The sequence below is a fragment of the Enoplosus armatus genome, chromosome 17 (assembly GCF_043641665.1).
Source record: "Enoplosus armatus isolate fEnoArm2 chromosome 17, fEnoArm2.hap1, whole genome shotgun sequence".
Lineage (NCBI taxonomy): Eukaryota > Metazoa > Chordata > Actinopteri > Centrarchiformes > Enoplosidae > Enoplosus > Enoplosus armatus.
Genome location: NC_092196.1, coordinates 11,161,427 through 11,185,555, shown reverse-complemented (window position 1 = coordinate 11,185,555; position 24,129 = coordinate 11,161,427). Strand labels below are relative to the sequence as shown.

Genomic DNA, 24,129 nt, shown 5'->3' with positions numbered 1-24,129 from the left:
ATATTAAACTGATTATCTTTGGGTTTTGGACTGTTTTTTTTTTTTTTACTGTTTTCTGACATTATATTGTAATTGTCCTATATAATTGTATATTGTATTGGATCCCTTCTTTTTCTTTTTTTCTTTTTTTTAGGTATATAGAATAAATGGCTTCTTTTGAAGGGAGAAAAACAAGCACTAAATCTTCATCAGAGAGAAGAGAAGCAAGAAGAAGAGAAAAAAGACGGAGAGCATAGTTTTACAGCAGAAACATGAATGAAAATATTGGTATCATGCTTTAAATTTAATTCAAGTGAGATCAAGAAGAAAAAAACAAACCAATCCTCGAATGAAAAGAACATGATTTAAATCATAGAGTTAAAAAAACATGAAGGACAATAAGGTGGTAATATTATAATACTTGTTTTCATGCTCTTCCAGTCTCATGCAGTAGAGGACAGTGTAGGTCTCTTGTTCTGAGTCGCGTATCTGACAAAAAAAAGTCAGAAGCTTTTACCTTGTTCATGAATGTGTTGCTTCAGCCTCACAGTTCACTCCTCATTCAATACAAACGCTCAGCTACAGTAATCTCCCTCCCTGTCTTTTCTCTCTGTCTCTCGCTTATCCACAAGCCCACACACACACACACACACACACACACACACACACACACTGATACTGTTACACAAAGTCACACACGCACACAGACACACAATGAAGTACGAGGAGCAGAAGGAAAATCTCAGCATCCCACGTCCTCGTCTAAATCCTCCCCTCTGCTGGCTGTGGCAGCGTTAAAGGCATCAGTCACTTCCATGGCAACGTTGGCGCCAAACAACGCCAAAGCAACTTCAACAAGCCTGTAAACACACTAATGAGGCAAACACACACACACACACACACATGCAGATAAACAAACACATGCAGAAAAACAGACGCCGGTGGATAGATACTGTGGTAAGTGAGTGTGCAAGTTACACACAGAGTAAATGTATTTGTGCACATGTGCTCTCTCTCTCTCTCTCTCTCTCTCTCTCTCTCTCTCTCACACACACACACACACACACAAAATGAAACATCATCATCAGCAGTGATCAAGGATCATCTGTGCTGTCTGTTGTTGCTTAGATACAACAAGAGCTGCTTGCCTTCTGTATCCTCCCCTCCCCTCACTCCTTATGAGGTAGTTACCAATAAAATTGTGTGTGTGTCTGTGTGTGTGTGCGTGTGTGTGTGTGTTTTGTACATGTATATTATGTGTATGAGACTTCCACTGTCACTGACACGAGGCTGCTGTTTACATTATGCAAACATGCATTGCAGGAGAAGCAAAACTACCACCATGCATCCCCTCTGCCGCTGTCCATACTGTACCATACTGCACTGGGAAAAGTGCTGCTTTTACAAAAGAACCAAGAAAAACACAAGAAGAAAGTACAATGGCACTTTTAGAGCCTTTGTAGTTTGGAGATAAAGAAAGACAAAGTTCAAGTTCTTTCTTCTACAAAATGATTATATATTGTTATTTATCTCTGAGATAATGTCTCTAAAGTGCTAAGTGTTGCTCCCTGCGCTTAATGCTACCAGAAAAACAATTTAATTTGCAAATAATTTCTCTCCAACAGCAAGTCAGAGCTGAAACTTGAGTCTGCACGCGCTCATCTCCAGAAGACAGTTAACCATTCTATATTTTTCATGCTATTCTTTGGAGGCGTAAACACACAGACAAAGAAGATGTGACACACATCCGTGCTAACATTATCTCCTGCATCTGAACTGAATGTCTGCTTAATAAAAATATGCCACAGCTAAAAATGACATATCATTTGGATCCCGGGGCGGGTGCGTGCAGCGGCTGCGGTGGGCCGACAGTGTAATCTCCCGAAAAAAGGCTTTGAAATTCAAATGTGTTGTTGCATAACAATGCCATGTGCAACCAATGAATGCCTGATAATCTGGGGGAAAGATGCACAGCCGAACGGGAGCTGGATGGATCCCTGCAGTGCTGTGCCAGGGATCTGAATGCAGACATCACACACACACACACACACACACACACACACACACACACACACACACACACACAGTGGAGGGAGAAGGAGAATCAAAATGACCTAAAGGTTTCTATTTCTGTGTGTGGTCGTTTTAAGGAAGTGCAATTAGGAGATTCAACAAAAGACCGGGCTTTAGAAGGAAATGATACTCCTCAGTGAGACATGAGTGGCGCTTTGAGTTCCACCCACACTCACATAAAACAAAATTCATTGAGCACTTGCTCCACTGTGTTTTCTTTTCAGTGAGAAGGGTTTAAGTGAATTATTGAAAAGCTTGAAGGATAATTAGATCCAACACACTCAACAGCCAAACGCAGAACAGTATACAGTAACAATGTACAGTTTATCAAAACAAAATCCATTTCTTCAGCTGAGATGTATTGTAACACTTTACTTTAACTTATAACACACTATGATGTAGTTTTAATGTAGTTTAGACATGAATTTGTCAACAATAGACCATTCACTAACCCGTCACCCGGACGGTGAATGTCCAATCATGGCTTTGCAACCGTAACTAGACTGCTTCTGATTTCTGCACATGCCAAAACATCTCTGTAGGGATGCTTTCCATAAATCTGTCAGACAAATAATAATCTGAGCCTGTCACTGGCAAGCACTTTTAGTGGACATACATGCGATCTACTGGACCAATTCCAAAACTTTTGGTAACTATTGCTCATTTACATCCCAAAATATGTAAAAAGTAGAGCAGGGCAGGTTTAAAAATACCAGAATTACCCTAAAATATACTGATGTATATGATAAAATACAATTAAATAATTTCAAAACACAACAATTTGTGTTCATGTTTCACAGACAACGCACACGCTCTAATCACATGCAGACACACATACAGTAACTGTGATCCTCATACTTAGAATAAAAAGCCTAATATCAGATATGTATTTGTACTACAGGCCTCATGGTGCTATGAGTTGTGTCACTGGAGGAGAAAAACATGTATTCTTGTTCAACCGTGCTTTAAACCTGAGGCGAGCATGTCAGCAGTAGGAAATCTCACCATGAGTAAACCGCTGTGTTCATTTTGGCCAGATCCTCAGATGCCCTATGAGTGTGTGTGTGTGTGTGTGTGTGTGTGTGTGTTTGTATCTATTTAGGCAGGTTATGGAGGGACGTACCTTTCCTCAAATGTCCAGAATAAACTTCTGCTCATGCCCACAGGTTATCTATGTCACTTGAGCTTGAAGACACGATGATCAGGGAGTAAGACAAGGATGAGGGAGGTAATCACAGGGGGAGAAAACGAACAGATAGATGGAGTAAAAGGGAGGAATAGAAATAAAAAAAGCAAGACAAACATTTGAAACGAGGTAGAGGAGGAGCATGAGAGGCAGAAGGTGTAGAAGAAGATAAAAGTAATGAGACGTTAGAGTCAGAAGGGGAAGGACAAGTCACGTAACTGAGCAACGGTTTCAGCTGGTTGAAAAACAGAGGATGAGAGAGAAAAAAAGAGCAGATGTTGATGTCTTATTGAGGAAAAAGATGAGTGAATGGACAGCAGCTCAGCAGGTATTGAGGGAAAATGGATGAGGAGGGGGGGTGGGGGTGGGGGGCATGCTGGGGTCTCGAAGGAACAGGTAGAAGAACATAACAGGAAATGTCAATGTTGGAAGAAGGGATGGAGAGGAGAGGAGAGGAGGTGGGGGGGTTACGCAGAGAAAGAGTCTGGGAGATGTGTCTGTTTTCTTCGCTGGAAAGATTTAATCAAGTTCACATCGGTGCGCTGAACCACAAAGGCCCGCCACTTGTCTGAGGGAGCCAGAGGGGAGCCGGAGAACAAGCTGAGGCTTCACTGTTCAGACCGCTGCCATTAGACAGGAAGAAAAAAACAAAAACAAAACACTGCAAAACACACACTTCTGCTGCCTTCTCTCCCTCCTGTATTGTTCTCGGTATTGATCTTCAGCTTCCCTTCTCTTTCTTCCTCACACATACTGTCAATCGCAGCACAGGTTTAGTCTCTTATTAGACTTCTGCCTTTCTATCCTTCTAATCTAATCTGAATTTATTTCACATATTTTTTCGAACAGACAAGAAAGAAACAATTTCATGGTACACTTCAACTTCCTGTCTCTATTTGCACCTGATGATAAAGACTTTGTACTTAAAGCTGCACTAATCATATTAAGATTGGATCAAATGACTATGTGAAATGTGTCACTCATAGTGATGAACCCTTGACTCCCATCAGCTCAACGGAGCATTTTCGCATCTCTCAGCTCGTTTTGGTTTTCTGGCCCACAATGTCACTGTTTTGATTCACCACTCTCGTCAGCATCATTTAAAGCAGCAGGCAGCTGTTTTCAGCAAAAAGAAAGCTCTGTTCGATACCTGTCTGGCACTAAACAATGGACAAAGTTGCTGACAAGCTGGCAAACATAATGGAGCATTTAGAAGAGCCAGATATTTTTCTCAGGAGTTAGTGGAGACCAAAAAACAGAGCTTCCATTTGTCAGGTGGACAGAAACACAACTCAAAATGAATGCTAACGTTGGCCCGTGTCTGCTGGATGAGTAGAAAAGCAACTGTTACGAACAAGTTTGCCATAAAAACTTTTTTCTTGTTTGCAGCTCGGTCCGCTGCCCCCGAGTGGCCAAAAAAAATAGAAAATCAATGAATGCAGCTTTAACCTTCCACAGTGAAGTGAGTAAGTGAGCATTATATAAAGATTAATGCTGAAATCATTAGTCAATTAGCCATTTTGAAAATAAATTAATCTTTCAAGTTGTTTGTCACAAAAATGCCAAATGATCGCTGGATCCAGCTTCTCAAATATGAGGATTTGCTGCTTTATTCTGTGTTTTTCTGTCCCTGTAAAGTTCGTACCTTTGAGTTTTTAGCATTTTGAAGACGTCACCTTTGGCTCTGAAAAATTGTGATGACATTTTTGGCTAAATGACACATTGATTCATCGCAAAAGTAATCAACAGATGAATCAGTATTGAACATAATCACTTAGACCAATCACACAGACCAATAGAGCTGCCGTATGATGAAGAAGAAACAGACACAGTCGTCCAGAGTTTGTATTTTTCTAAATACCAGACACCACATATGCCAGTAGCAGGTGCTGCAGAGCATGCTGACGTACGTTTCCTTGAAGCTGACACACTGTGAAGCGGCACTTTCATAAACACTGGAACACTGGTGGGTGTTTCGGTGTGTGTACGCACAAAATCAAGGACAACACGAGGGGGGACAGAGAGACACATGAGTTTAACACGCTAACAGCCGTCTCTCCCGCTTCTCTCGCCACGAATGTGAGCCAGTTTAGCCTAATCTGAAAAGACTGAGGTAACCATGTCAACGAGACCACCACTGTCATCACTGTTGATATTCTGCCTCATTTCCTCATTCTCGCTGACGGTGGTCGTCACATCACGGTTATAAGGACAAGGTTATAAAACAGGACGTGTAACTGACAAGTGTTTCGCAGCAGATCAGACCTCGTTCAGCAGCAAAACAGACAAAAGAGCTGGATGTTGTGTACAGCAGGGCCAATAAAGGAACACTGCATCATAATAAACTGAAAAGCAGAGCGAGCATATTGTATAAGGCTACTGTGAATACAGCTTCCTCTGCTTCCCTATTTCTTTCCATCTGGAAGACTTTAAACAAACAAACAAACACATATTTTTTATGAAAGCAATATATTTCCAAGTCAATCACATTTGCCACTCTGTTCCTGCCGGAGGTTATTCCTGTCTGATCCCCTCTGACTTAAAAACACTTTATTGGCCTCAGCACTGCCTGACCACCGTCTCGCCACATGTGTGTGTTTATGTGTGTGTGTGTGTGTGTGTGTGTGTGTGAGAGAGAGAGAGTGAGAGGTTGTGGAAGTGACCCAGCAGTCATTTCTCTCCCTGCCAATGGGGTTTTAACACCGGAGAGTCGTCCACTGCAGGTGCTGCTCGTGACTGACAGGATAATTTGGAGGTGTTGAAAATACACACACACACACACACACACACACACACACGGGTGATGAAGGAAGTCATGGCTTCATTTTTATGCTGACACAGATGCACACTACACTGTTTTTAGAGTTCTCTGTAGGCATTTTCTTTTCTTGTGAACTTACAGTTTGATTTCATTTGAGTTTTTAATTTGGTTATAGATTTAAATGGAGTTGGATGGCGAAGAGAGCATGCACATTACAGTCCCTTTCTGGCAGCGCTGGCTGACTTCCTGCTGACTTCAACAACACATGCATCAAAGATAATTTCACTGATTTGGTTCTTCAAGGCTTTTGACCTTTTGGCTCAAATTGCGATAATGCAAAGAGTGTTTTCAGAGGGTTTGTGACACGTTTTACAGCAGTTTTCTTTTATCATAATTTTGTACGAGCTAAAGTCTCGTCATAACCTGCAATACCAGCAGCTGCCACTACGCCAAAATCGCCTCAAAGCCCAGCACTGTTCTTGGGGGCTTGGTTGGCTTGAGCCTCCTCTGTTGCTCTTCCTGAGGTTTCTTATTTTTCTCTGTTAAAAGGGTTTTTCAGTGAGTTTTTCCTCATTTGAATCGAGACATAAGAAGAGCGTCCGGCTGCAGGCAAAATGAACACATTTTTCTGAATAGTTAATCAACACGAGTCTAAGCCACTGCAGTTATAACTATGAATACGCCCAGAGATTTCTTTCAATGGTCTGAAAACGAACCACTCAGAGTCTCATGAGGGAGCCTCTTGCTCACGTCACTCTGAGACTGAGCGACCTCAAATGCTGCACAGCTCAAAACTACACACTGATTAAGAAGAAGACCAACCTGTGACGTGTAGCCTGTCCGAGGTGACCTCGATCTTGAGGAAGAGGCGACCCCGACGCTCCGTGTGGTCCATCCCACACAGGCTTGGCACGTTGACCACACACTGCTTGTGCACGTTCATGTCGCAGGCTAGAAAGAAAAACAGAAAACAGAGTGTTGAGTTTATCTGGGCTTAAATCAACCTCTTTTGCATATAAAGGGGGACAGGTTAGGATGAGTGTGGTTGATTGCACATTACACTGAATTTAAAATGTTTCATGCAATTTGTGATACACCTTTAAGTGGAAAATGCTCTGCATTTGAAGGAAATGTGTGGTTGGTGTAGGGTGTGAGATCTCAACTATCCCAGTTTCGCAGGGAGCTGAATTACTGTAGTTGAATAAAAGATAAGTAAAATACATGAAAACAGATTCTTAGAAAGACCAAACAAAAAAAGGACAAGGAGTTGTGGTTTTGTAAACCTGAACTTACTTTAAAATGCTCTAAAGAGCCAATTTAGGAGTAAATATTAAATAAATTGTGTGAAATATGTAATATCTCCATGAGCAATTAACATGTAAAATTCAACAAATATCTAAATAGGGATGAAATAATATGACATTGGTTTTAATGGAAACAAAAAGAAAAACATACTGGAGAAATTTTTGCTGCTGGAGGAGCGGCATGAGAGAAATCATATAATCGGGGTGATTTAGTGCCACAGTAACAAGTACAATGAAGATATGAGGAACGTGATTACAAACAAAAACAATTTCAGCATTTTTCTTGCCATTTGCAACCTTGAGGAATACAAAAAAAAGATCAAATGCGGGTTTAGCAGCAGCTGCAAATAGTAGACTAAAACTAACTCATTTATTCATCATGACTGATGACGTCATTCTAAAACGTGTCTCAGAAGGTGTGTGCTCACCTCTGTGGTTTTTAAGTCAAAAGAAATCACTTTTATTCGTGAGCAGGAGTAAAAACCTTTCACTGAAGTCCAAAGATATAATAAAGACCTGCCCTGGTTCTGAATCTTTTGGAAGCTTTCCACTGGACCTCTTTCAACATAATGAAGTAAAGTCAATGCCTACCATTTAGAGTACCAGGACTGAGTCTGTAACTCCTGCAGCTCACAGTTTTTTCCTTCTGGACCCACAAACAGACGCACGCAAGGCTGCAGACCCAATGTGGCAAAAAAAGATTTGTTTTGGAGATGATTCAGTACAGAAATGTCTTTTCTCAAAGGTGCTGTGTAGCACTTAAACATCAATAAGTAATCACCACATTAACTGTGAGCAGATGAGATCCCCATCCAGTGGACCAGCAGCCTCCGCTGTGTCCCACTGGGGTTGGATGTTGTAGAAAATGAGCTAAATTTTGGTACAAAAAGGGAGAGAGAGAGTTACGTCTTCTCAGTGTAAATAGAGTTACTTGGCATAGGCATTAGTAGAAGCAGTGAAATGACAAGGGAAAAGTAATTCCTGTGTTCTAAGAGGGTTGATGGGAAATGTGGTCTTAATTTTGATAAAACCCTTAACATTACTCAAAGGAGAAAGAGGCTAATTAGCCTTTACATGGACTTTAATTCTAAAATGTGTTTGAATGATTTTGCTTGTGAGTCTTTCTTGTACTCTCTCTCTCTCTCTCTCTCTCTCACACACACACACACACACACACACACACACACACACACACTTTGCCAAAGCCAAACAGATGAGAGACCAGAGGGGAGAGAGAACATTTGTTCTCCCTCGTTTGCTCCTCTGTCCCTTACTGCCCTCTAACTTTCTCTCTAACCTCCTCCTCCTTTCCTGCCCTCTGTATTTTCTGTCCTCATCCTCCCTCTTTCTGTCCTCCTCCATCCAACCATCCATCTCTCCCGCTCTCTCTCCCCCTCTTCCTCCCCTCCTCTCGGCAGGCTTGTCAGGTTGACATGTTGGGAGGAGACAAGGAGAGACGGGGAAGTACAGCTCGTAATGGCGATGGCCTCCCCGCATCAATTTGTTCTGGTGTGCTCCCATTACCATCTGCGATGAGGCCGCCACCAGAGACCCACAGATGGATGGACAGAGTAAGAGGAGGAGAAAGGGTGGGAGGGTGATGGATGGAGACGACGAAGGGGGGACAGAGGAGGTACAGTGAGGGGTACAAAGGAGGAGCAACATGGGTGGAAAAATGTAAAGGGAAATGATGTAGAGGAAAAAGAGGAGAAAGGGTGTGTGAGAGTAAAGAGAGGAAGATTGGAAAAGCAAAGAGGAAAGAAAGAGAAGAAGTGGGAGGAAAACGAGAAGTAAAATGAGGAAAAGACAGTGCAGGTTGGGGTCATACCTGCAAAGAAAGAAGGGAAGAGTTGATAGAGGAGTGTGGGTGGAAAGAATGGGAGCGCAGAGAGGACTCAGCAGGGCGGGACAGTGAATTCTGCCTGGGCAGCAGATGTGGCTGAGTGTAGTACAGTACCAGTCTATTCCCATCTGTTCTCATTAGGGCCGGCTCGACTGTAGGACGGAAACCAGCACAGCATATTTGACACAGGTGCATACACACACACACACACACACACACACACACACACACACACACACACAGAGACAGGGTGTGTACTCACTGTCACATTTCATCCCTTGGTGGATGAGCCCGTACAGCAGCGAACCACAGTGGTCACAGAAGGTGGGACTGCCATACGAGTGAATCTTGAACTTGTGCTTGCTTCTGGGGTCCTGGGCAACAAAGACAGACATGGGGAAACCATAAAATATTAGATATCAGGAAACTGATGGCAAGATCGAACAGGTGAGGCTGAATGTCATTTGTTTTGCAATATTGGACAAACTGAAATTTTGACTCGATGATGGCGCTAAAATAAAAATTCATCTTGTATGTCTAAATTTCATGGCAATCCATCCAATAGTTGATATGTGACTAAAAGCCAACAATATTAACCTCATGGTGGCGCTAAAGAAAATGTCAGAGGATCACCAAAGTCCTTAATCTTCATCCTCTGGGGAACATGAATGTCTGTACAAAATCTCAATCCATCAAGTAGATATAAATAATAACAATAATAATAATAATATAAATATTATCTAGTTTCCTCTACAATATCAGATATCCTGCATAAGTTCATCTGTGTTCTCCAGGAAGTTGTAGAAAGTATGTATCAAGTATCAAGATATAGATTATCTTTTTCAAAAGCGTCTTACTATCTTTCCCCCTCTCAGATAAACAGTCAGAAGGCATAGTCTGAGGTTAAGAGAGGAACCTCTTTAGGCTGAACTGTAACATTATAAGAAAAGAAAGGGGACGAAAAACAAAATGCTTGATGATTATTTAAGAGCCTTTGCAATATTTCATTTAGAAGGAATATAAATGGACCTGTCCTACAACATCTGTTGCATCACTCTACCGCTTAATGTCTCCCTCAGAGATTAATGGAATAAATGATTGCAAAGAGCATCCAAACAGATCAGATTTCTTTGCCTCATTAACACACTAAACAGCACTTCACTTTAATTTACACGTACGGCAGTTGAGTTTTAGCTGAACGATTCGCAAATCACACTCTGAATAATGCATCGTATCCATCCTATCATTGGTGGACAAGACTGACGCAGACAAAGAAAGACAGAAAGAAAGAAAGAAAGAAAGAAAGAAAGAAACATCCAGATGGAAAGGAAATGTCAGGCTGTTATCAGTGTGTGGGAATGTGTAAGGTTCGAGTGTTTTCGTGCTTGGTGTCAGTTCTCTCCATCTTGTCATCTTGGAAGCCTTCCCAGCATCCTCCCCGTTTCAGTCTTCAAATGTTTATTAAGGCCCAAATACACACCGTACAGTGATCGTGTGGTGCCAGGAGCAGCGTAACTGAGCAACTGTTTATCTTGGCCAGAACATCTGGCACTGAGGCCAAATAAAAATCGAGCTAATGAGCAATTGTGGATTGATGCTCTGATAAGTTTCCAAGAAATCGCTCTGAAGTGAACGGCCAAGACAACAGAAACTGGATAAAATTATAAAAAATATAATGTTTTCTGCAATGCATGTGTGGCTATACTATTTGATCTGTTAATCACCATGGCCAAGTCTCATTTGTCAGGAAATCGATTCATATAGTCTCTAGTCAGTATTGTGATAGCTGAGGTTAGCTAATTTCTACAATCACCACAAAACAAACATAGCTGTAATTAAAGCCCTGCAAATGAGGGTGGATAAAAAACCCCACCAGCATCGCCTCCATCACGCTGAAATGTGTCAGAAAGGCTGGATGTGTAATTATACAGGCCACTGACTGAGTAAGTGGGCCCACATTGTCGAAAAAGTGCCTTTTTTTTCCCACAAACACGCTAAATCGAGCAAACAACGTGGCGACAGATGATGAAGAAGAAGGAGGAGAGTGAGAAAGAGACGGTGACAGCGGAGGGAAAGTCTGTGCATGAAAGAGGAGGGAGTTGTGGGGTGGTTAGGGTGTGATTGGCAGGGGAATGAGTCAGTGGCGCGAGGGTCCCGGAAAAGTCTAATTAGCATGTTCTCCTTTTAGTGAGCTCGCCTATTTTTGCTCCTTTTCCTCCGGCCTTTCCTGGAGGCTTTTCTTGAGAAAAAAAAACCAAAAAACAGATGGCGTCGCGGTCATGCCCCTCGTGTCCTGAGCCTTCTCTCCCGGGTCTCCCTCCGTCTGCAAACCATTCTCGCCTCCCTGCTGCATGAACACTCATTCTTTTCAACTTTTCAGTTGTGGGAACATTGAATTGATCTTAAAAGAGACTTGCTGAGTGAACAACAGACACCAGGGACTCAGGCAGCCACAGAGGAGATACCATCTCCCTGCTATCTATTTCTTTCTTTTTCTTTGACTTTATCAGTCCTATTCCTCACTCCCTTCCCCTCAAAGTCTCTGGACAGCGAGCCCTGGATGTTTCTCACTTTAAACGCAAGCCTTCTCTTCTCTCTCCCCTCATATGTTTTGGTTCTTTCACTCATGTGTCATTGCCTCTTTGTCTCTTCCTCCTGGGAGCCATGGGTAAAATTAAAATGGCAGGGTTTCCACTCACAGTCATCCTGAGCCTTCGACTCAGTGCAGCCCATTGCACGAAGAGGCTGGGTGTGAGGACATAATCTGTGCAGCGCCCAGGGCTTCTGCATGCATGCATGCGTGCATTTATTCCTCCCTTTAGGCCATCCCAGAGCCTTGCATTGGTGCAAAAAGCGCAGATGCACGTTGGAGCCAAAACTGAACAATCAGACACACACAGAAAACTCCTCCTTGGTCTCTCCATCTCACCTCTAAAATTATCTCCTTGCTCTCAAAGCATAGAGTGACTATGACAGCAACAACAACAACAACACAGTACAACCGCTCTGAACGTCTGAATATGGCAGGTTTCTTTAAGGTAGGACTAACTCTCTTATCTGCAATTATGTTTGCATGGCCCAAAACATAATAAAGTACATATATAATTTGTGAGAAATTGTATTTGTTGGTATTAAACACGTAGATAAACAGGTAACACTGCACACCTCATAACACAATGTAGGTTATGAACCACAAGAATAGCGTCTTGCTATAACATTAGCATCAGACCATTTGAACACAAACATTTTAAGTGTTCCCTGATACTCGTACTGTATGTGAATTCCTGGCTGGCAGCACCCTAAATGGTTTCCAGAGACTCAATATAAAGGTAACGAGTTGAGCCTGTTCCTTTCTTTGTTTTGATTACGTATCAAGCATAATAATATGCATCATTTTTAAATGTGCAAACACTTGAAGAGGCAGCACTCTTGGCAGCTTTCATTATGGCCCACGCTGCCACATAAAATCGAGCTAATACACAGTTGTAGACGTTGTTGATTTCTTCCAGCAGAGTCAGAGGGCCACATGGTGTCAGTGTGGAGCACAACGCCTAAATGTCTTACAGAAACACTGTATTTGAAGCTGTCATGATGGCGTCGTCAAATGTTTCAAGTTCACGACAGTCTCCTCACACAGAGGCTGTGTCTTAGGGGCCCTTTGGACCTCTGAACATCGTTCAGTAATCTATCCATGGGTGAAATGCCTCAGAGCTGAGAGAAGACTGAAGGAAACTCATCCTTGCTTTTGTCTTCAGTTCACTTAGATGCACATGCAAACATGCATGCACACATAAAACACCACAGAGCTTTCCCTTTCGGTTTGTTTCAGGTGATCTGTTTATCTCCTATGCAGTCTTTGCTGTTGCTGAAGCTACGCTTGTTACTAGAAGCATGACTCACAAATCATCAATAGACAGTCAAAACTGGTTAGTCACAGAGCTGAAGCACTGGCAAACAGATGTAAAAATTGCAGTTGTACATGAAACATCTAAAAGTGGAGTGTGGCACATCTAAAAATTGAATTTACAACCAGCTTGATAAGCCACCATTTCAGCCTGCATGTATCAAACATCCTCTCAGCCATTCAAATACTGGACATCATGCTGAGCTGAGACGCCGGCGGACAAACAGTCGACACTAACAGACAGAGCTGCTGAGGCGAAACCAGGAGGGAAGTTGGTTCCACTGAGGCGAGATGATGCTGACGCCGGATTCCTCGGAGCGTAATGAGGGCCACATCAAGCAGAAGAGGAAGAAGTCGATGATGGGGGCAGAGTGACAATGAGTCAAACACAGGTCTTTGCTAATTATAGTCAGGCATTGACAGGCACCAGAGGTAACAATATCTAATTACTAATTGGAAACCATCGGCGTAAAAAAGTGAAGGGGAGAGTGAAGAGGCTGATGTGAGTCATGTCTGGGGTTAATTGGTTAACAGGCGACCCTTCAGACCTTCACATGTGCTTCACACAAATTGGGTGGACTGCTACAAAGAAGAGGCGTAATTTACCCTCATGATGCTTCCTAAGCAAAAGCATTTTTCAGCCTGTGATCTTCATCCTTGTTTGATTCGATATGATTATGATAGAGAGACTAGAGGACCTTGTTGTCAAGCATTATGCCTACTGAAGTGTCCCTAAGCAACACACTGCATTTCTCCAAGGACGCTGGAAGCGGAAAAAGAAAGGAGAATCTCTTTGTGCATTAATGCCATCAACAGCAGCAGGAATGTGTATCACTCGCCTGCACAATAAAAACAAAACAAGGACCTACTCATGAAAACATTGCTCAATAGCGCTGCTAGTGGGCAAAAACTCTTAATTTATACACAGAGAACCTGACACGAGCTTCTGCCAGGATCAGACTACACAATGTCAACCAATTAATAGCGAGACCCATCAAAAGTGGGGCATTGGACGATTATTTTCTTTCCTTTCTCGATTAATAGATTAATTGTTTAGTCCATGAAACTTGTGGTGAAAAATGCAAGATCCCAAAGTGATGTCCTTAAATTGCTTGTTTTATCCGACCAGCAGTCCAAAACAAATATAAATACAAATAACATTACTGTCACAGCCGCTCTTGAAACCGACGGCATCGAGACTCTTCTATTTGATGTAAATGTGCAGCCATAAAAAAAAATGCCACCTTGGATTTGAGAATTTCACGTGTGTCAAGTGTGATATGACTCAACATACATACGGTGTTGTCCCTTTCAGTTTAGCTGGCGTGTTAAGCGAGAAACTTTTAAGCATCTAAAGAGGTTGAAGAAAGTTCAGGAGAGACAAACTTGACCTCAGCTCATCACTTCAGGTCTGATCTCGACACTCAGCACAGTCAGAGTGCTTCTACTGGGAAGAGAAGCACAAAACGTTTATAACAAAATTTCAGAATTTAAAAGAAACAAGCCAACAGATTGGAGAGCCGAGTTGTTTTAGCGATTTGATTCAGTGAAGCTCCATCAGGGAATTTTTTTCCCCATTTGTTGTTTTAACCAAACAGTCAGTGGAAATATTTATGCACGACACAAACACACACTGGATAATAGCAAAATGGTCCCCAGACGTCACTGTGAGGAATTAAATCTTTCAAAATCATCAACAAACACACACATGCTGAAAGTATAATTAAATTAAAAGACCACAATCATACTGTGTGTGTGTGTTAGTGTGTGTGTGTGTGTGTGAGGGGCTTGGGGGAACAAAGTGAACAACTGTACAGTTGCTATGGTGATAATGAGTTAGAGAAAACTCGATAGATTGAAAGTCAGCGGAGAGAAAGCAAACAGTAGAGAGAAGGAGGAAAACAAGCAGAGAGTAAATGACTCCGTGGCTTAATGAAATTAAGTGTGTGCACGTTCTTCATGAAAGGCAAAAGCAACTACAACTACGAAGGAAGTCCAGATAGAAGGAAACTAATGAAAAAATTAACACCAATTCACATCAGATGAAATGTTGCCTTTCCTCGAGGCTGAAGCTCAACTGCTCGGCTGAAAGAAAAGACAGCGCAGGGATGTTTACGGCCGAGGGGATTCTCAGTTATTCTCTCCTGGTTGTGTGACCCCACAACAACTCGTGATTTCAGGCTCGTTCAAACACACACTGCCCACAGCTTTGACTCAACAGGCAGCAGTCAGACCTGCAGTGACGGGCAAACACTGTACGTACTGCACTCAATGAAAGGTTTAAAAAGAGTAGAAAGAGTGAGACAAAGGCGGACAGAGAGCGTTGTACAGTGTTTGTAAGTCGCAGAATGAAGGCACAGAGACACCAATGATTACGCCGTGTAAGTAGAGAGACAGTGAGAAAGAAATCGAGGCATCTTGAAGCACAGATGGTCGGACCTAGAGACAAACAAAGACACGTGGACAGAGCAGGTGATGGACGTCAGAGACAAGGCTCAGCAGTATGTATGTGTGTGTGTGTGTGTGTGTGTGTGTGTGAGTGTGTGGGTGTGCAGGTGGGTGGCATCAAAGCCGTCAGCCAGCCACCGTGGGCCTCACCGAACAGGCTCATGTCCACAGTGTGGACACAAACTCTGTCAATTACGTGGAGAGAGGACGGACGGCTTCACCTGCCAAACCTGCTGCCATCAAAAGAAAACATTTCACCCACAATGGCCTAAAACTGTGAAACTAACCCAAGGATGTATTATAAGAGCTGGATACTCAAACATGGCGCCCAGTCAGTTGACTGAAAATTGCTCACTGAGCGTATGAGCCAAAAAAGTTTCCTAGCTTCCAGGTTCGCTTCCTCGTTGGGCGTCTTAATACATCCACGGACTAACCCCTCATGTTCACTGGATGTGCCAAGTTGCGCTTCAGAAAAGAAGCGACTCCAAACAGGAACCATATTGATAACGTGTAGAATTGTTTCATGTATATTCTTTGTGTTTTACAAGCATTTTTAATATGTTTGCAGCTCATTTACTATCAATGTGGTGGCTGTACTCCTTTGAATTGCTGTATTACAGCTGGCCTTCTTACAGTCTCAGTATAGGATAGCAGAATGAAAATCATATCCTTCCTTCTTTTATTTAGTCACAAACCAAAGGATTGGACAAATACACATTTTAATTTCTGATGATGTAGTTAGATGAAACATGAGAGGAAACAGAGGATCGCCAAAGTAAGTGCATGTTATCTGTCCTTTGTCCACATGTAGAACTACTGTATATGAGCACGTTTAGGCTAAGTGCCCTCCAGGCAGCTCATTAAGTCGTCCAAAGTTAATGTAACCTTTGTTGAATCAGGAGGTTTTGTTGTTACTGCTTCACAGTGCATGCACATTGTAATAGAGGTCTGAAATGTTACAGAGACATTTGCACTTTCTCCAGCTAAATGACTGCTCATTTAGGAGTGAATTGTGTGCACAGCTATTTTGCAGTATTGTAAAGCAGATTGTTATATGATGTTATTATTCTGTCGTTTGTGAGAAACATGGCAATTGTATTCAGTGTATAACCTGATTATTCTCTCTCTGTGGTTCTTGTATATGTTCCCCCTGTAGACCACACACTCACCATTATAACCTGCCATTAAACTGGTAAAGGGAACTTCTGTGTCTTCTGGAAGTTTATTCTAACTATGTGTAGTATTATAACAAAGTGCTGCTTTACCACATTTAAAGGGGATATCTAGTTTTAAGTCTTAGATATAAGTATTATACATAGAATATTAAGTTACAGCTCAAGTCCTCTGATGTCAAATAGACAAATGACTGCCAAACCATAACAAGCTGAGCTATTCAAATACAGACCCTGACAGTCAGTCCCGAGTCCCGGGGAGGAGAAAAGGCTTCACGCGATCAGTCGTGTCACTTGTAGGAACTAATCTGTCTTCTGACACTGATAAAAACAATAATGAAGCTGTGACTCAGTAGAAAAGAAAAGAAGACAGAGGACAGAGGGCGGAAGAACTGACACGAGATACATCAACAGCAGAAAACAGCAGCAGACAGCAGCAGAAAAAGGCAGATAACAGGAAAAAGCTTGTGAAAAGTCAAAGATGGCTGGTGCGGCTGCTGATTTAAAAACAGCACGATGACCTGCTCAGTATCATGTCATCTCCCCAGATAACATTTTACACGGCAAAAGAAGACTTGCAGTGACAACTATGACTGCGTGTGTTGTCTTCAGATTTATCTGTCTTCACAACGGTGGCTGTAAAGGGAGAAACTGGCACCTGTATTGACTATCCATCACCAATTTAAGTAGCAGGATGACATCTCTCTCTCTCTCCCTCTCTCTGTCTCTCTCTCTCTGTCTCCACCTGCAGCAGCCTGTCAGTGTTTAATGGACCATTGCGTTCAGACTATCCCACTGTAGCCTCGTTACGCATAAGACAGATTTATAGCCTGTAAATCCGGCAGCAAATACAAACATGGAGCTGATACTAAAGGAGGAATGAAACAAGTATTATCTCTGTGGTTGTTTCATGCACATTAAATATTGTGCTGTGTTTAAGCTCACTGATGTTACATGAAGTGATGGTGTGTATTTCTGTGTGTGTGCGCGTGTCCATGCTCTGTCTGCTCTCTTGGCAGAAAATGCATGTCTTGTATATCATGTCATTTGCTGTGTGTGCCTCCTCCGAATGCACGCCTTTCTAGCCTTGTTAGTGAATTAAACATCAAAAGGCATTAGGATATCAAACACAACACTCACATACATGCAAATATGCGTCGCCGCCACACACACACACACACACACACACACACACACACACACACACATATGCAGACACACAGGATATGAATGAGCTCATTAGTGAGAAATGGTACAGAGAGCAATGTCAGCAATCTCCAAGCGAGCTCGCTGGATTAAGGGATGCAGTTATTTTTGATGATGAGATGTGTAGTCGATCATAGAGATGATGCCGTTTGTACCAGTTAGCTGAGAGGAAGTATTTCTCTTGGGTATTTCAGACAGTGATAAGGGTTGTGATACACAGTATTATGCAACAGCTGCAATCAAACTTCACAGAGAGAGAACACACACACACACATCGGGGGTGGAAGAAGTACTCAGATCCTTTAATTAAGTGAAAGTACTACTAGAAATACTCCATTACAAGTAAAAGTCATGCATTCAAATTCCTACTTCAGTAAAAGTAGAGAAGTTTTATCAGTAAAATGTATTTAAAGTATGAAAAGTAAAAGTGCAGAAAAATGGCCCCCATCAGTGTAAATTATCATATGACATATGATTAGACATAGATTGTAATCACTGATGCATACGCAGCATTTCAAAATTTGTAGCTGAGCTAGTTTTGAATACATTATATACAGTTAGATTAGTCCAGTGGTTTTGGGTCACAAGATAAATCTGAGGGGCCATGAGGTGATTAATGGGAGGAAAAAAAGTTCTGCTACGCGCATTTGTATTAATTTTTTAGGCTGTCTTCTAATCTTAGCTTTTTTTGTGAAATAATAAATAATTTAACCTCTTTTTAGCCTTGAACAATTATTTAAAAGGTATTTTAGAGGGAAAATGTCTCTGGTGGGACTCACAGACATCTGAAATATGACAAGGGCCAAAAAGGTTGGGAACGTTTGGAGGTTTAATATCTAACAATGCATTGTGTTTTCTATTTTTATCATATGTTTTTTTTATGTAAAATCTTTATCTGAAAAGTATCTACTAGCTATAGCCTTAAAATAAATGTAGGGGTACAATATTTTTTTCTTAAATATAATGGAGTACAAGTATAAAGTACCTGAAAACAGAAATAGTCAAGTAAAGTACAAGTACCTCACACACACACACACGGAGTACACAGTGAAATCAAACCCGAGCAGACACAGGTGTCGGACCCTTAATCCCTCCCTGTCGCGCTCTAATTAACAGTCGAGGAGAGATCCTGCGTTCAGATGCGTTCACACTGCACCTCTGAGCACCACACACCCTTTCATCACAACCCAACTTTAATCATCAAACGCATCATTTAATTAGACCGAGTAGGATATGAGGCCTGCTTTTAAATGCGTGTGTGCGTGTTGGTGAATGTGTGTGGGCCCCCTGTGCTGCAGCCTTTGTTGCTGTATTCACACGGAGGCTAAGCGGGGGCTTTCAACCTGTGAAAGTATCATCACTTCCTGGGTGCTCCGGCATCTGACTGGAGGTCTCTGTGGCCACAGTTGTCGGGCTCCATTAGGAGACACCAGGGGTGATGGCTCCATCTCTACTCAGCGGTAATTGAGCTAAATGGCTGTGAGAGAGGCCGAGCTGTTCAGAGGATAGTTGACTTTGTCGAGAGGTAGTGGAGAATCCCACTTAGAGTGATAGGAGTCCAGGCTTGCCACTGCGCTTATACCAGCACAAATGGCTACGTGCAGTATGCAAACACATGTGACTACAGCACAAAGTGTGTCCTCTTGTATCAGACTTGAGAGATGAACATTAAGCTTCAGAAAAACAAGCAGTTTTGACACTTTTGAACAGGTAGCGTTCTTCTATTTATTTGTTAATTAGACAGGGAGTAGGTTGAAGCTGCATTATTAAACATGTTTACATCTCTGAGCTGCTCTTTGTGTTTGTTTTTCAGTGAATAGTTGAATGCAACACAGAGTGTATTAAATTATACTGAGCTGTGAACGGACAGCATTATATACTGCAGATCATGTACACATATATGATATGGGGGCTGCGCTGGCTTACAGGCTGGAGAAATGGAGTTGTGACCAGAAGGTTACCACCTCCATCCCTGGACTGACAGAATAAATATGGTGCCTTTGAGAGAGACCCTTAACCCATTAACCCCTGTCTGCTGGAGCTGCTCGGTGGCCATCAGATTAGTCGGAGGTCGTACTGGGAAGAAGAAAACATTGCTCTCAGTGAAGTTTTCTTGCATAAATAAGGGTAAAACAATTTTAAATAATGAACCAATTACAGAAGAAATAAGTCTGTAACAAAGGTGCCTGTATGTCTAAGCAATCCTGCAAAGGATCAGTGTCACTCACTTTTTCTCTCTTATCAGAGACTACAAACATGTCCAATTAGGGAAACATCACAGTCAGGAATTAACTAAATATAAAAAACACTACATTATGCAGAAAAGGGACAAAAACAAGACGACCTTTAGCAAGCAGGTAGAGCTAAAAATAATGAGGTAAGAAGCAGACATGCAGAGAATAATTGCTGGCTAAGAATATCCAAGTGTTCGTTCTCACTTTTCCTGTTTGCTGCCGACACTTCCATCTCATTTCATAACTGAATAATTACACACATTGTTTTACTGTACTTACAAAATCTGATTTTCACATGGGGCAGTTTCACAAGGACGCGAGCCAACTATTACCATACTGTCATAAAAGTTTAAGAAAAAGGGAAAACAACTAAACTTTTCGGGGTCATCTATCACCTACCTTCCCACACTGCTTTGCAGCAGTCCCCGTTTTACCCCAGTTCCCCCGGTGTGTTTAATAAAGCTTTGCCTTGCAAGAGAACCAGACAACTGGTTGTTAACATACCTGCATGTTAATCACTGCGACATTGCCACAGAAACCAAGGAGGACAGGCCCCAGGTGGCCATCTACCTCTCTCTCTCACACACACACACACACACGCGCACACACACAGGAACTATATTCAACTAATGCACGACATAAACACTGAAGACGAGGAGGTGCACTTGCAAAAATACAGCCCTAACAGCAGCATGCACGTGCACACACAGTACAGGAAAGTGAAATAATAAGGCTACCACAATATTTCTGTCATGTGACCTGTTGATTTAGCACACAGAGCTGGGAGCAACATTATACACTCTGACATCACCAAACTAAACCTCTCGAAGTTAAAGCACAACATAAGCATGTGTGTGCCTGCACCTATACTGTAGCACTGAAAACACAATTAAGCTCCTGACACTTCCTTCAAATTACGATCAGCACCCACAGGATTCGATAATAATCATCTCTCTGATGAATCCGTCATCTTCTTATGTGTTGATGAGCACAGCTTTGCACAAGTGCTTAGAGGCCGCGTGACGTCAACAAGCAAACAAACCCAGGAAATTGCTGGATGCACATCCAGCCTATGGGGGTACATAAGAGAGATAGATAGCTAAAGCCCATAACAGCATGGGACGTAATTACACACATGGTAATCCTCAGCGGCCATCTGTGACAATAATATATATGGAGGATGTATGGGATGGGATATCTATGTTGTGTGATTCATTACATTTTGTGTGATCATTATTATCTTCAGTACAGCAGTAAGGCTATACTCACTATATTTAAAATGCCAACATGCATCATATATTATTACTGTAAAATGTCAACATTATGCCCCAGGGACGTGTTTGTACAGAGGAGTATTAATAGACTGATGCACTTAAACGGGTGTAATTGTGAAGCTTAAAGTCACACTGAAACTCATCCTTGGTGTTTGTTTTGACTTCTGTACTTAACTTGGTACAAATTGTCATTACCAAAAATGAAAGAAATAATTAGATTTCAGTTTGTTTTCTGCAGTGATGCTACATTAGTGTTCTCCAGGTTATTTTTTGTTGTATTGGTAAATTGATTTGTGGAATATCTGCGTAGGCGGGTAGTTAAAATGGTTCATAATATCACTTCATTACCAACAGCCACATAGGCAGGTCACTAGCCGGGAAGCCGAAGTTGTTAGCCCGTTGCTACGTCCCATCTTCAAACCATGCTGTGATTTGAATCACAGGGTATCGTACGACGTGTTGAAGTTACAGAATTCTAGTCTGATAGTCTTGTTATTTGTCACAACTGGACACACGAATACGAAGTCTATACAAAGTCAAAGTCCTGACGTCACGTCCGGGCTAGCCTCTGCTCCACCAGCTCCTGTAACTCATTGCTATCTCTCATTAAGCACGTCTTTAATTGGCTTTTGCTAAAAAAAAAAAAAATTAGGCACGTTCCCGGGGTTTACTGTCCATACAACATGTAGCTGTAATCTCTGCACTTTAAAAACTTTTACACCGTTTGGTCCTCTCTGTCCTAATCAACTTGCCCATGGATTCGCCACGTCTGTCAATCTGTGGCGTTTAAGAGACAGGCGTCTTAAATCCCTAACCGTCCATAACCAATGATGTATGGCTTGAGAAAAGAGGACAAAATGTCATCGTCAGCAGGGCTATGACGCATTCCAGTCAGTAGCGCACCACGTCTCCGAGCTGGCTCTCAAATGTCAGTCAACTGCTGCCACGGGAAACCCCCACAGGCTTGATTCTTAGATGCTGTGTCCACAAATATGTCCATAAAAAATGTTTATAACCTCTTTTGAAAAAAAGTAGCTGTTGTTGTATTTCATATTTCCTCACACATGACGTGAAGAGCATTCAAATTTTGGTTGGACTTTAAGGCGTGCGTGTCATCTAAGTATGTAAACAGATATTCGGGTGTCCTCTGTCCTTCTGCTATTTGCCTCTGTGTGATGCCATGAGTCCTAAACCCTCTGACATTCAGGTTGTGTGTGTTTGTGTTTGTGTCTATCTTGCATGCACTAATGTGTGTGTGTGTGTGTGTGTGTGTGTGTGTGTGTGGATTATGTCAGATGCCCTGTAGCTGGCAGAAAGACCACTTTGGCCCCTGATCTTTCTGTCCAGCATCCAAACAGCAGACGATTACCGTTGTGCCACTTGATTGTGTGTGCGGATGCAAACGTGTGTCCCTCACTATTTACATATCTGCAGTTACATAAGCAACACAGCTGCTCTCCATCTCTCTGTCTTTTTTTCAGTAGAAGTGCTGAACATGCAGCTTTCCTCCAGCCACCGGGTCCCAGCTATACCCAGTTTACAAATTCACCTCCTCCATCCAACTAAAGGCCCCTTCTGTACTTGTTGACTGAAAGCTTTCAGATCATCTAAGCGTTACACAGCATTAGGATGAAGCCAAAAGATCAACAGCTGGCCCGTCAGTGGGCTGCTAATCCACAAGGTGTTAGTGATACGGGAACATCCTCGTATGGCTTATCCATACGTACTATACTCTCATGATTAGACAGAGGGACATATCGCTGATGATATGAGATGTATGGGTCTTAGATAAGATGAGCCTCTGACCTACGGTGGTACAGTTCACTGGAGATAAACATATATTGCTTCAGTGAGGCAATACTGAAGCTTTAATTGAACTTTTAATCCTCCTGCATCAAGTTTGTCCATCACTGTACATGTGACCGGTCACAATCATTAATGTACCAAATGTGCATACATGTGAGGACTACCAAAGTCAAGATGGAAAAGCAGGACAACACAAACTATTTCTGGAAAGAAATAGTAATTGGCAAACTAAAAAAAAGAACGGAGTGGCCCAGTGTTGGAGGAGAAATTCAATGTGAAAATGTTTTTAGTTAACAACGATTATTATTGTCATTAGGACATGTACTGTGGTTTGTTGGATGACAAATGAGTACAGAATCTGTGCTGAGTTTTCCTTAGGGCTCTAGCTCGAAACATAATTATTATGATATCATTAATAATTTACCTTTGTAAATAAGGATAACAATAAAACAGTAAGAGTGTAAACAAGGCTTTCTCAAACACAGCACAGAACAAAAATGGAAATGTTACAGTGCAAGTGTGTCACAAAATGGCCTTTTCTCTGAAAAATAAAAACTCACAAATTCACTATAAAATGATCAGTGGTGGAAGAAGTATTCAGACCATTTACTTTAGTAAATCAATGTAGAAATACTGTTACAAGTCAATCTTTACTAAGTAAAAGTACATACAAGTATTAGCATCAAAATATACTTCAAATACCAAAAGTACTCTTTATGCAAAAAGGCCCTTTTCAGAATGATATACAGTATATATGATATTTTAATTTAATGTATTAGTTGATTATATTTTGCATTAATAATCTGAATCTATAAAGTAGTTAGTTGCTTAAGTTGTCAAATAACTGTAGTGGAGTAAAGAGATCACAACATGAATCAATAATGAAAATAATTGTTAGTTGCAGCCCTATATGACTTGATTGTTGTACTGATGGAATTA

General features: G+C 41.8%; 1 protein-coding gene across 5 annotated transcripts in view; it reads right to left on the bottom strand.

The window, feature by feature from the left end:
- The window catches only part of prkcab (protein kinase C, alpha, b), a 94,147-nt gene that overhangs the window by 18,008 nt on the left and 52,010 nt on the right, over window positions 1–24,129 (bottom strand). For all 5 annotated transcript variants that reach the window (XM_070923276.1, XM_070923279.1, XM_070923277.1 and 2 more), the window contains exons 4-5: window positions 9,409–9,520; window positions 6,822–6,950 (exon numbers count right to left, since the gene is read on the bottom strand). In XM_070923276.1, coding sequence (XP_070779377.1) covers window positions 6,822–6,950; window positions 9,409–9,520 — 241 coding nt within the window. The remainder of the gene's footprint in view (window positions 1–6,821; window positions 6,951–9,408; window positions 9,521–24,129) is intronic.